At 34.2% G+C, this 13,723-nt stretch overlaps 1 protein-coding gene across 1 annotated transcript; it reads left to right on the top strand.

Moving 5' to 3' along the window:
• The first annotated feature begins 870 nt into the window (after positions 1-870).
• LOC138335204 (galanin receptor type 1-like) lies at positions 871-13,428 on the top strand. The gene is made up of 3 exons (XM_069284187.1): positions 871-1,992; positions 10,050-10,117; positions 11,142-13,428. The coding sequence occupies exons 1-3, from the start codon at positions 1,914-1,916 to the stop codon at positions 12,057-12,059; spliced, it is 1,065 nt and encodes a 354-aa protein (XP_069140288.1). The 5' UTR covers positions 871-1,913; the 3' UTR covers positions 12,060-13,428.
• The last annotated feature ends 295 nt before the right edge of the window (positions 13,429-13,723 follow it).

Here is a 13,723-nt window from a genome sequence, read left to right as displayed (position 1 = left end):
CACTTTTTCACTACTACATAATGAAATAATCATTGAAATGTACTTGTACTCTATAATTGCTTCCGGCGGGTTTTCGTCCAGGCCTTCATAAAAGAAACTACCAAAGGCTGAGTCAGACGAGACAATGCTAGTCTTTTTTATGTAGATGGAAGTATGATCCTCACTTAAAGTGTGTGACAATGAAGTGAAGTTATATAGACTTTGCCATTTGCATATGATTGGAATTTCATGTGCATATGTGTTAAACGTCGGCCGCTTGATTGAGAATACTTCAGTTGCAAATTTGAAATGCATTGTTTTAAATTTTCGATGAAGAAGGAAAATGAATGCATTTCAAACCAATCTGGGTTTATTAAAATCAACTGTCCCCCCTATATAGTAATTGTTAAACTAACCTATAGTAAATACCTTATAGTATAACGTTGATATAACAATGAAGATATTGGCGAATACGATACCCGAGGCGTTGTTTGCAATCGATAGTAAATAAGCATGTGTCGATGTGGAAGTAGATAATAATTATCATTCTTCGGTTTTTTTTCGGTTGCAAAATAAACAGATAAATCAAATGTCACTGACCTCAAACGATAGCAGATAAGTCTGCATGCAAAGCTGAGTGTAGTGGCTTGGAGTGACAGGTTTGAAAAGCGTTACTGCTGCATTGCCATATAAGTTAATGTGAGATTGTATAGTTTACTACATATCGGAATCATACTTGAAACATCGACATTTACCATACGGATGGAGCCAATGTAATGAAAAACAATTTTAGAGAAGACCGACCTTTTCTCAGACCATTCAGACATGTACAAGTGCTAGGAATGCAAATTTAAATCCTGCAAACGCACAAAGGCTGGCCAAGGAGTTATTATTTACACCGTAGAATAATTGAATTGGTTTCCCAGTAAGGAGATGTTCTGTGGCTTAATACCATATCGCATCAGCGAAACATAACCCCAAGTAAGGAGCAGTGAAAAGAGGATCGTAAATTATTTACATGCTCTCAGACAGAATGGAATGTCATCGTAGACCATTTTGGAAGCTTTCACCCACCACCATTCCGCCGAAAGGGAATATTCTAGATGGGACCTCTTCGCCAGTTCTGTGTGTCGATAACGAGGCTGTGTAATTTATTAGCACGTGTAAATATGGACAAGTACGTTACCGATAAGACAATATAAATCAGCCCACTAATAAGCCACCTCGCCAGTCCTGGGCCGGGAAGTAAAGTCAATACTCCTAATTATAGTCACGCTAAATAGTCTGCATCGGAGGGTGTATTGTGTGTGTGCTAACTAGTACTTCAACCCCAGAAGATGATTGGTACAGACCAAAGCAAACGAAGAACGGGTCAATTGTGACAAATTAGGGGTGGTCGTGATGGTAAACATTTCAATCGTATTTTTGTTTATTGTGTCCAACTGTTAACAATGTACACTAGTATAATCTGTATATAACATCATTGATTACAAATGTAAATAGTTTTCTTCGACATCAACGGATGTGTCCACAATGCCATTCGACTTGTGATGTTTCGTAACAACACCTTAATAGATCATTCGAGATTTGCAACAGGCATAAAGGGTTATTTTTAGTGTTATCAACTGCAGCGTTGGTTCATCTGGTAATGATAACTGATTTGGAAACAATCTGATCGCTGTTTGGAGATTTCACGAGGCCAACTGAATATAAAAACATGGAATCACAAATTCTATAGTCTGAATCAACCTTTGAAGTGATAATGGCGCAATCCATTCCAGCATTGAATAATTGAAGATGAATTAATACCATCTTAGGCGCTGATTTATATACATTTTTTGAGAAGTGAATGACATTGATCACGGATCATCGGGATGGATTTTGATACTCTATAAATCTTATACCTGGGTTTTGTGTTGTTGATTTCTATCAGAATGGGATCATTGATTATTGATCCGGAAACCAACAAAACTGTATTTACATTTTTCTCGGAGTTTGGCGAAGAATGGTCGGGTAGGTACTATTTCTTTATTTTTAATTATTAAAGAGGAATAAGAAAATACGTCGAGTGATTAATCAATAGTATAAACCGAGTCTCTAATTCTACATCAAAAGGATATTTCACGACTTTTATTAAGTAAATAAGAACTTTTAAAGAAGAACACTCTACTCTTCTTCATTACTCTAAGATATATTTGTTTTTACTAAATGGTTTCCTGAACACAAGGTTCTAAGAACTGTATGTTGAGAAAAAATGAAAATTGAACGATGCCAATACAAATCTACATGTCGTCTAAATGTTGTAAAAATGTAGTTTAAACCATGATCAACAGAGTGTCTTAATACAGAACGATCGAGAAACTTACTTGTTTCACTAAACTCTGGCAGACTGCCAATGCATTAGGCCTTTTTCCCGTTACAGATCTTTTCTAGTTACACAATGTATTCATACAAGCGCTATTCTTATATATGTGCTATACTCTTACAAATAACGATACAAAAATGAAAACTTAAAACACTAAAGTAATGCATGTGTGACTTGGTGAAGATTTTATTGAGAAGTTCACAACTTATCAAGGCCTTATGATAATGTCCGACATTCCATCAACTGTCCATTGTGACAAATAGACAGTATATGGAATTTTACGCATGTCGAACCGTAAAGATGCCAATACAACATAAATATATCCTCCTTTTTTAAAGGATTTTACTGCAAAGAATGTGTTCCATTGCCATTATAGTGAAACGATATTTACCTGTACAATAGTGGCAGAAGATACGCATATCAAACGCTCTTCTCAACACTATCGATATAGCAGAATAGTTACTCCACAGTAGTTGTAGTATAATTTTACATAGACCACAGTGTTAAACTTTGTTAAAGTTTTGTACTGTATTATTAAAACAAAGGAATATTAGTTAGCTATTGTGTTCTATAATTAAAGTCTAGGTTCTCATATAACACTAAATAGAAAAAAAGTTTGGGTCCTTCTGCTCAAACTCCAACCAGGGTAGCTTTATTGAAATCAGGCGCATTTTGCACTAAAAAATCCTGAAATTCTAATATTTTTACCTATTCATTATCAAAATTGATATTTTGAACCTAAATCTCAATATAAATTTACAAATTCATATCATGGTTATCTAGGAATAATTACCTGTCAGAAAACATTTTTACTTTTGAAATTCATAATTAGCCAGCCAATCAGCGGCCGGGTTAAAATTCTATCCTGGGCTCAATCTTGTATACATAGGGGCCATTTCGAAGGTCTTTTGTTATTTAGTTTGTTGTTCCCTAGTAGACATGAATAAATGATAAACATTGTATGACATTTACAATAGTGATACTTTAATCACTATTTAGCTGTTCGGTTATGACTTCCAATATAATTGTTTTTTTGTTTTTGTTTCTTTGTTGTTTTTATTTGTTGTATCGACTGATACCAGTGTAACAATGTTAAAGCCACAAAGGTCATCAAGATTTTTTACCATAAACAATTAACTTCATGACTAATGATGCAATGCTGAAATGAGACTGGTAGTCAGTTTTTATTTTCTTGGTGCAGAAAGAAATCAAAGTGATTTGACTATAATCCTTCAGTACACCTAGTCACGATTTCCACCATAATCAATAAAATTACATAACACAACCTTGTTTGTCTGGGATGTTTGGCCGTCAGTCAGTACACACTGACGAACCAGTCCAATGCGGAACAATACATCTCAATGTTTCTCTTATTTTCAAAAAAAAAAAAAAAAAAAAAAACACGCTACGAAGCTTGAAATTCCCTCTCTCTCTGTTTCTCTCTGTCTCTCTATCTCTCTCTCTCTCTCTGTCTCTCCCTCTCTGTCTCTCCCTCTCTCTCTCTCTCTCTCTTTCCCTCTCTCCCTCTCTCTTTGTCTCTCTCTGTCTGTCTGTCTCTCTCTCTCTCTCCCTCTCTCTCTCTCTCTCTCCCTCTCTCTCTCTCTCTCTCTCTCTCTCTCTCTCCCTCTCTCTCTATCTCTGTTTCTCTCCCTGTCTCTGTCTCTGTCTCTCTCTGTCTCTCTGTCTCTCTCCCTCTTCCCCACTTTCCCTTTCTCTCTCTTCCAGGTTTTCACTCGTCGGTTATACGATTTAAAACATTTCAAACTATATCCTGCATATTATCTTATGGAACGAACCGTCAATAGTACTTGAAACCTATGGAAAATGCCGGCTATGTGAAATTATCATACACGTCTATCACTTACTAATGTATGTTATTAAGGGATCACAACTACCGGAAATTAGAAACGCTTACATTATATATACCTGATGATAATTTCTATCATTTCTATGAATACATTCATCCTTCAATGGCAGGTGTCTCATAATTGCGTACAAGTAACCCAAACTTAATCTTATCCTCTCTTGTCATTTTTGTTAAGAGGATACCCTATATTGTATATCGTTGCAATGCATGTTTCAAAGATAAACTACTGTCAAACCTTTCTATAAAGACCATCCAAGGGACAGAGGATTTTTTTTATAACATATGGTGTTTAAACAGAGGTGGTGGCTAAGGAAGGATGCATATATATCAACCGCTTTATTTTCGCTCATATAGCATTTGCGGCTTCGTTAATTTTCGTAATTTCGAAAACATAACTTCGCGATAAAGTATGCTTACCTTATTGACTTTAGAACATTTTTTATAAGTTGTATCAATTATTTGCGCAACATTCAATTTCGCATTCGAGATCTCTTTCGGAATAAAGTTAAAATTTGTTAAGTCGCATGAATAATGTTGTTCGCAGTATAACAATTACTTGTGGACAACGCAACAATGCATGCTGTCCATAGCATTAAAACATACACCATGCATTTGATCATCGCAGTGGATCTACTGGAGCGAGAATTACGCAAATAAATAAGATGATGGAATTTGCAGTCGGCCATATTTTCGGTTGAACAAATAAGTACTTTCTGACATGTTACCTTCTTTTTACACCATTGTCAACTTGATTTAAAACTGTGGATTACGAAATTGATTTATTACAGTCAAAGCCGAAACCTGCTTGTCCAACATGTAAAATCTAATAGACACATGTGAATTTCAAGCAACTACTATCTGGTAGTTATTTTGACAGCATAAGAATCTTATCCTTAGATTTGAGATCACCTGTCTTACCATAGACCATAGAGGGTGAATGATTCTTTTTCTCTTACCCTATATGAACACGTGAAATGATCTCGTGTAGCGTGACTTTACCCTAGAGAGAGATAGACTATATTAACACTAGTCATATTGCGGATATCCATGTCTAGGGTAAGATAATTATACATCCCTTGTGTCGTCGACTGTAAACATTTTCCTATTCATACAAAATCCTTTAATTAGCGATATACGGTTGTTACTATATAGAAACGAAAAGTGAACAAACAATTTGACAATTTTTAAGAGTTAACCATCTTTCTTACTAACATCCAGCTTAGTCGTAAGGTGACCCTGCTAGAAATTGTTAAGAAATATATCTAGGTACTATATTAGTATTGGTTGATCTGTTTCTATAGTATGATGTTTGTATCACTGTGTACAATCGATAGGAACCAGACAAGTGCAGAATCCTTACACCTACATTGATTTTTTGTGATATATGTGTAGGGAACCCGCAACGGAGAAATATTTTTTTCTCCGAATAGACCTTACCAATGTAGCATTTGTTTTCCGTTTTACTGTTAGATGTGTAAGAGCAATCCCTCACAGCTATATATTTTCCATACAAAGCGAAGGGATCTTTGTTGATTGTGTTATACAGCACTCTTATAATATTAGTATCGTTATTGGCTGCCAGTACATGAAATCAACTTCCTATTTCCCATTGACGAACATGTTATTGGTTCAATAAAAAAAAACTTATTAAGTTTACAATCGTGTGAAGTACGACTTATTTAGGGTTGTAGACTATTTTATTGCTTGTATTTTTGAAGTATTGCAGATTCCTACTGGTTCTTAAAGGTCTAGTGAAAACGCAAACATGATCTAATATAAGCTCAATAACAATGTACAAAGCCAGCCTAACATGTCAAAACTATGTGTGCTTTCAAGTTCAAATTCTTCGGAGAGCAATGTAGGCTCATCGCGCTATAAACAGTAAACGTGTCACGTGATTCCGTCGTAATAATCTGATTGGATGCTAGAGCAAGAAAATGAGAATCCACAAAGTAATTTAAATTATCGCTGTAAAATAAAAATTCTGTTTGTCTTTAGAAAGATAGAAATGGTTTGTTGTGTTGTGTTTCTTTCGGGACTGAACACCACAAAATCCCATTATAGCAAAGCTGGAAAGGGACACTTCTCCTGTTTATATGGTTTATGTAGACATCTCGAGACTATTCTGGCTCTGCGATATATGTTGTACTTGTTACGGTCGCGAGACTTACACGCAAGCAATATTTCAAGTGCCTTTAGGCTTTACAAATAGTTTGGGTAGTAAATTATAATTTGAAATCCGCTTAAAAGGTATTTATAAATATAACGTGAATGCATGAAATAAAAAATACATCAATCACTCTATGTTTTTTTATTGAATAACTTGTTCTGTGTGAAGTCAAATGGTCCCGTACGGTATGCTGATTTATTTATACAATATTGTTATTCCGTCTGTGTCCCAATTTAGATAAATTTTGACACCTAAGTTCATTTAACTATTAATTTTATTTGAAATGACGTTAGTTCGTAAACGCAAGCATAGTTACAGTAATTTATTGTATTGATACATGATGTTTAAATGTTCTGTTTAAGCAATTAATTGATAATGACTAATATACTATAATATACCCAAACCAATACGTCAGCCTGTAAGAGAGCTGAAATCTATGGATCATATATTCCTGGTTTTGAATAAAACGCCTTCAATCACCGCCATGTTCAGTACCTTTGGGTTTTGTCTGAATTCCGAATCGTATCACGTGACTGACGTCCACACGTCCTGCTAGTGGTCATGTGTTTGTTTACGTTTTCCTTCTGGCTAATATAACAAATCGTGCTGGTATATGTCCACAGAGCGAGTATTTGAAACATCTAATTCACGCATTGCCGTAATTGAATATAGTGTGTATCAAATATTGTAATGTGCGAGCATTACATGTTTTGTTTACGAAAAATTATTGACATTTCTCTCGGTTTCACAACTATCGTGTTACTTTGAGAGATTGTCGCGACGATGTTCGGAAGAGTTCGGAATGAGTCGGACTCTTTCGAGCCTAATTTTCACGTGTACACGTTAAAAATATTTTTTTACATTTTTAATTAAAAATACTCACAGTGCTGCAACTTTATAAAAAGTGGTAAAATTAGAAAGTTTAAAACTCAGACAGACGGAAAAAAATATGTATAACACTTAAACAGTTTTCACTATGACAAAAAGAGCGACAGTGATAGACCATACAACTTTAATATGTATACCTCTAAATGTTTAACATAACAATCTCTATATGATACAAGAAGCAGAATATGCTACTTTATGCTACTCAATTTGCCTTTTGATTGTGAATTTGGAAAAAGAGAGTTTCTATTTAGTTTGAGGAGTTCAACTTTATTATTTCTAAAGATGTAGTCGTCAATTCGGTCATAATTGCCATGCTTATCAATTAGATATGTAACTAATTATACTTATTTAAAGGGACAAATCAGTCAAAGAGTACTTTAAAATTTGCACTTATATATATAGGAAGCAAACCAGTTCTAATAGAAATTAGATAAGTTGGTTTTACTTAGATATGCCAGAAAAGCTCACTGTAGTGAACTGTACGTGAAATGTTCAAACTCGCTTACTGTTCGCCATTATATATTGTGGTCGGATATCTTGTATGCCGAACCCTGGTCCATGCCAGTGTAGTAAATATTTTTGTCTAGTGCTGTACTACTTAAAGCGTTCTGTCTAGTGTGTTTACCTTATTAGATGCACGTTCTTGTCTAAAAATAATTTCATCAACTCCTCAGTGGTTATGTATTGCATTTGTTTGACATACGTGACTATTGGTCGGGTATAGGTACTGCGTACATGTTGCACCTGCTTTATCGCATTGATCAACGATTTGGAATTTCAACGGTGTCAATCAAAATACTTAACAATGTGAAATTTGTCAATTTTTTTTTATATGTTTCAAAAGGAATGTAGAACAAAACAATGTCATATTTTGCTTCGTGGTTATGTAACAGAATTAGTCTCACTGAATTGTCCCTTTAAAACGTTGTTTACTTTTTTTTTTTCTTTCTAAATGACTGACATAGACATGTTAAAGTATGCTTATTTTACAATGATATGTTGTAAAACAGTAGCACAAAACTAAAATAAATATACAAAACAAAACTATAAAAAACGTACAATACAATCGGTTTCAGACATCAAACCATTTCGGCTATGGCGGCGAGATTCCTTATAGAAAATAGTCGAGGTCATACACAGGCCAAATCATTATCTCAAATCTGTATCGAATTGCAACAATGGAGCCTCATGGCATATCAATTGTCATTGCGTTAGTGTGATTGCAATTCTCGAAGAGCAACTGGATATTTATAATAATACCATATATGTTGATCATAAATCGTTGTTGATCTCTGCCAACTTGCGTCTCTTGAACTTAGCAATAGATGTATGTGACGGGTCATAAATGGAAATAGTACTGATATTATGATCTTCGTATGACATTCACCTCAATGTCTCCGACAAGTTTGTTCTTTTTCTTGTTGTGAGACTCGATACTATGTTCAGTTACCTAATGGATGTAAGCTTATATCAGAAGTATTGAATCATTTATGTTTGTTTGGAAAAAAGTTCTAGCTCACATGGGAAAAATCCATTGGATATGTTTTGGAATGCACTCATTTACTATCTAAATTAAATATGTTTTAAAAGTTACACATTTTTATTACATTTTCACTTTTGGCCCCTAAATGACCCTGGCCTTTGATGGACCGTTAAACGTACATAAACAAACAAACAAACAAACAAACAAACAAACAAACAAACAAACAAACAAACAACAAACAAACAAACAAACAAACAAACAAACAAACAACAAACAATCAAACAAACAAACAAAAATACAGTGTATCATTCAGACAGTTTAGAAACTAGAAATAGATGAGAACGAAGTGTGTTGTTCCGGTACTTGTTATATAACCTCGGTTGGGAAGTCTTACTGACACCTTGTGTAACGATGCCATGGAATGTTCCAGAATCCAATAAATCGTATTGATTCCCATCATTCGATATGACAATAGGGTTTCAGAGTGTCTAACCCACAAGGGGAACACAATTACAGCTGTGTAGGCGGTGATCACACGTTAAATCCGTGACTTTCTTAGTACGTGAGGACCGAATTAAGTTGTATTCGATATTTGCTATTGATGGTGGACAAATTAAAAAGTAGGTCAATGTTATTTTGTGGAATTCAGTAAAGATATTGATATGTAGAAATGCTTAAAACGTTAAATACAATGATGTACATGCACTGTATTGTTGTAACCAAACGACATTTTAAAACTATCTTCCTAAAGCGGTATCTACAGCTGCCCGTTGATGAATAATTTCTCAATAAAATGACTACAGTGGGACACACTTGACACTAACTCAAAGGGTTCGAGATAAAACTTCGAGTTATCCGAACGTTCGAAATAAGCGAGTTCTCAATTTATGTACATTGAACCCTAATCATATCGTGGGAGTTGTTAGTATTTTTACATGTACAATGTACCTCGATATCCCTTGGTTCAAAACCAAATGAATTTTTTTTTTATTATTTTTATGGACATTGTAGAATAAATAAGTTTATTAAGTTACAAATGTGAACTAGATGTGAAAAGTTCTATTTTAATGTCGCAAAAACAACTTTTATGCTTTTTCGTCTGGTATTTTGTATCATTTCGAAGTACTATGCAAATATTTGCATTTTTAAAACCTTCACATGCCTTGGAATAATCAGTAGAGTTGAGTTAAAAGACAATGTGTAGGAATGAGAATATAGGAAACATACTGTCTTTGATAATATATTCGAAGACGTACATGTAACTTATGTTTGTTCATATGTTTTTTCGTGGTTTTAGGACAATCAGCCATCGAGGCTCTCGTTCTGGGAATCATTATGGTGTTTGCCTTCCTTGGAAATGGAATGGTTTGTATATAATTCCATTTATTACTAAAACAATGTCTTTATTTCTTAAATGGGAGAGGCCCATATCCCTTTGAATTTCAACCTTACAATAAACTATTCTGCAATGAAAATTCTTAAATTAGCTATTACTTTCTTTTTAAACGATTCTTAGAAAAGAATAACTAGTACGTTGTACTTTACCACTTTCTTTTGTCGTAGTTTGATTCAAATTTAATTAAATCAAATGCCATACTTAAAAAAATTGTTTGGTTTAATCAGCTGATCTATACATAGTAACAGCACGTGCCTGTCATCCTTCAGTCACATGTAATCAAGCACACGTGAACATGAATAGTACAATGCAAGGTTGGACGGCAATCAGCTAATGGAGAAGGAAATCTTTGACTAAACACACAATATATCGGTTAATTATCCTTGTTATTCTTTTATCGGTCTTGTAACCTGACCTTGTGGTATATGTTCGTTTCGGGACTGAACATATCTTCTTTGGTGTAATTGCAATGTTCTTATATGAATTGCAAATTATTTGCTAATTTATTTCAATGTTTATTACACCAGATGCCGAATTCTCTCGAAACAAAAATGAAAACTTTAGTCAAAATTTCAGTTTTTCTCCTTCTTTAACTTATATGAAAACTTATGACTCAAGTCAATTTTTTACTTAAGTTTGTTTTATAAGAAAGTCAAATATTGGTCTTCTATACCATTTACATCGGTTTGGTTGGGTTTAAATTGATCAAATACAATTTTGCTTGCAATCAATAATTTTGGGTTAAAATAAATTCTTTCTTCTTTTCTTTGTTTTGGTCCTTTCAGTATTACCGCATATTGTTTGTATCGGATATTTTTAAACGCAAATATAGGCAATATACGCCTAAGTGTTGAGACTAAATTTAAAAATTAAAGTTCTGTTAAAACTGTTGAATAGAAAGAAATGAAATTTCATCTTTAGCTTGCTTGCTGTATCTCCAAAATAAAGATTTGGTCAGAAATCACTTAATGCTATTTGAATTTGAAATTTCAGGTAATATGGGCGATTTACCGGAATCCAAAGATGCGGAAAACTACCAACTACTTTATTGGTAACCTTGCTGTAGCAGATCTTCTGTTTGCCCTGTGGATACCATTTATAATGGCCACGCGTATAACGCGGGTATGGGTGTTCGGCGATTTCATCTGCAAGCTGGTCACTTATGTCCAGTTCGTGTCCGGAATATCTTCTATACTTACCCTAATGATGATCAGCATTGAACGATTCTTCAGCATCTGTTTGTTGTCCAGTAAAAAGATGACCAAAGAAATAGCTTGCTTCGTGATACTTGGTATATGGATATTGTCGTTGAGCTTCCCGGTCCCAATAGCCTGGGCACAACTGGAAAGGGAGTTGGTCTTGAATGACGTCACTCTTACGTATTGTGGTATCATCTGGCCGGAGCATTTCCATATCGATGTTTACCTCTCATTCATGGTCACGTTTTTCTACATCGCACCTTTAATGATCATCCTGACAAATTATTACAAAATTTTTAACTTTGTTCGACGGTCATTGCGACGCACCGGAAGACTTACCAGATCAGAGCTCAGAACGAGGCGGAAACTCCGACTCACAAAAATGTTTGTCGCTATTGTAGTATCTTTCCTTATCATGTGGTCTCCATTTTTCGTCGTTAGTTTTCTTGCCGTGTATTTGCATTCCATCACGTCTACACAATTCACCATCACTATAATTGTAGCTTTAGCGAATACGGGCCAAAATCCAATTATATATGGATTCTTCAACAAAGCATTCAGGAAGGAGTTTAAAAATATTTTTCATTGTAAGCGTCAACTGCAACCTGCTGAAATTACTGATGTAAGTAAGAAATATGTCGCCACGAGCGAAACATCAAAGTATATCGGTACTGGCACTGAATGTTCTGCGGGTACGAGTCAAACAGTGTGATTGTAATTATCCTTCCTGTTAACGTAATTAATTTATCAAGAACATCAATGTACGAGGAAAGACACAGTGTTTGGAACTTACCTAGATAATATTATGTTTCGCAGGTTTATCAGTATAGAACTCAACAAAGTATTTGACTGTGGATAAAATACTCTTGAATTGTTCTACAAATGGACCTCCATTTTAACTCAATATATATGTGTGTTTTGATATTAGTCTTTCGGGACCACCTTAGACTTTTATTATTATATGTTTCCAAAGCAATTCAATTCAGTGTTTTAAGACCATTAAGGTTGAATCCATATCACGGCAATCAATTTTCGCGAATTCTAAATCTTTGCAAATTTCATGGAAATTATTTACGTTTCAAAATAAGTTTAGGTATTGTATGTATATAAGTAAGTCATTACCGATCTTGTATGATAATATATTTGTTGCATTATTTACCAATATCATTTTCCAGTTATTGTTTTCTTTCTGAAGACACATACTTTATTTTAAAGTACCGTATATCGATTTGTTAAAACTTTTAAGAGCATTAAATGAATGCATGTGTATGTAGAATTAAATTTTGTATTTGCAATGTTCATATGTTTTCATTTATTATACATATATTTCCACAATAAATACGGTCCTGAATTGTGTGTGTATTTAGTGAGGAGCGGTGTTTTATATTCTAGAACACAGATAGGTCCCGTTTTTATATGACTTTCTGTAAACGTGGCCATTTACGCGAGGGTACAATTTATTAATTTAACGCGATGGACTTGTAACCGCGAAATTTTGCAAATACGTCATATGTTGTGCATAGATGAAGCAGTGCTGCTAAAAAGTCGAATATTTCCCTATCGCGAAAATAACATAGGGCGGTACATAGAAGTATTACACTTTCAAATCACAAAAAAATAAACACTCGCGAACAAATTTCATGTAAAATACATTTCAGACTAGTATCTCAAACTATCATATATTTTCTTTTATTACATGATAGTTATACGCATAATTAGTAATGCTTAACAATTAGTACTCCTGTTTTCTTTTCTTGTGTGTTCGTTGAAATAATAATTGTGAACTATTATGTTTTTACCCAGTTTAGAAATTGAAATAATTAATGTTCTTAACTTTTATAGGAGTGGATATTTGTATAGTTAATTATATAAAAGCAAAACATCAGTAGTTAGCATCAACATATTCAGATCTGACTGAGTATCTGTCCTTGTATATTGTTCTCTATGTTTAATATGATATTAACCACTAATGTGTTTTACAAATCTATTATGATATAACTTATATGTAAATATCCCATGTTATGTACGTTTTGTGTATATTTTACAACTGTGTACGCTTTACTAAGAATGCATTCAATAAACTTTACATTCATCTTAATATTTTTTTACTTAATCATTTCTCCTCTTGAAGAAATTGGTTCCTTGATTCGGAGACAGTTTGGGCTCATAGTGTAAAGAATGTTTCATTTTTTATTAGTTTAACATCATTTTAACGATCAGTGTTTGACGGTGGAGGAAAGCAGGATAAAACTATCGACTAGCGATCATTGCCAAGCAACTGCCCCACATGGAATTCGAACTTTCAACCCAGAGGTGGAGGGCTTTGGGTAATATGTTGGGACATCATAATCACTCGGCCGCCGTGGCTGCATGTCA

Source organism: Argopecten irradians, chromosome 11 (assembly GCF_041381155.1).
Source record: "Argopecten irradians isolate NY chromosome 11, Ai_NY, whole genome shotgun sequence".
NCBI classification, from domain to species: Eukaryota; Metazoa; Mollusca; class Bivalvia; order Pectinida; family Pectinidae; genus Argopecten; species Argopecten irradians.
The sequence above is the reverse complement of the archived record's forward strand: the minus strand, read 5'-3'. Positions and strand labels throughout refer to the sequence as shown.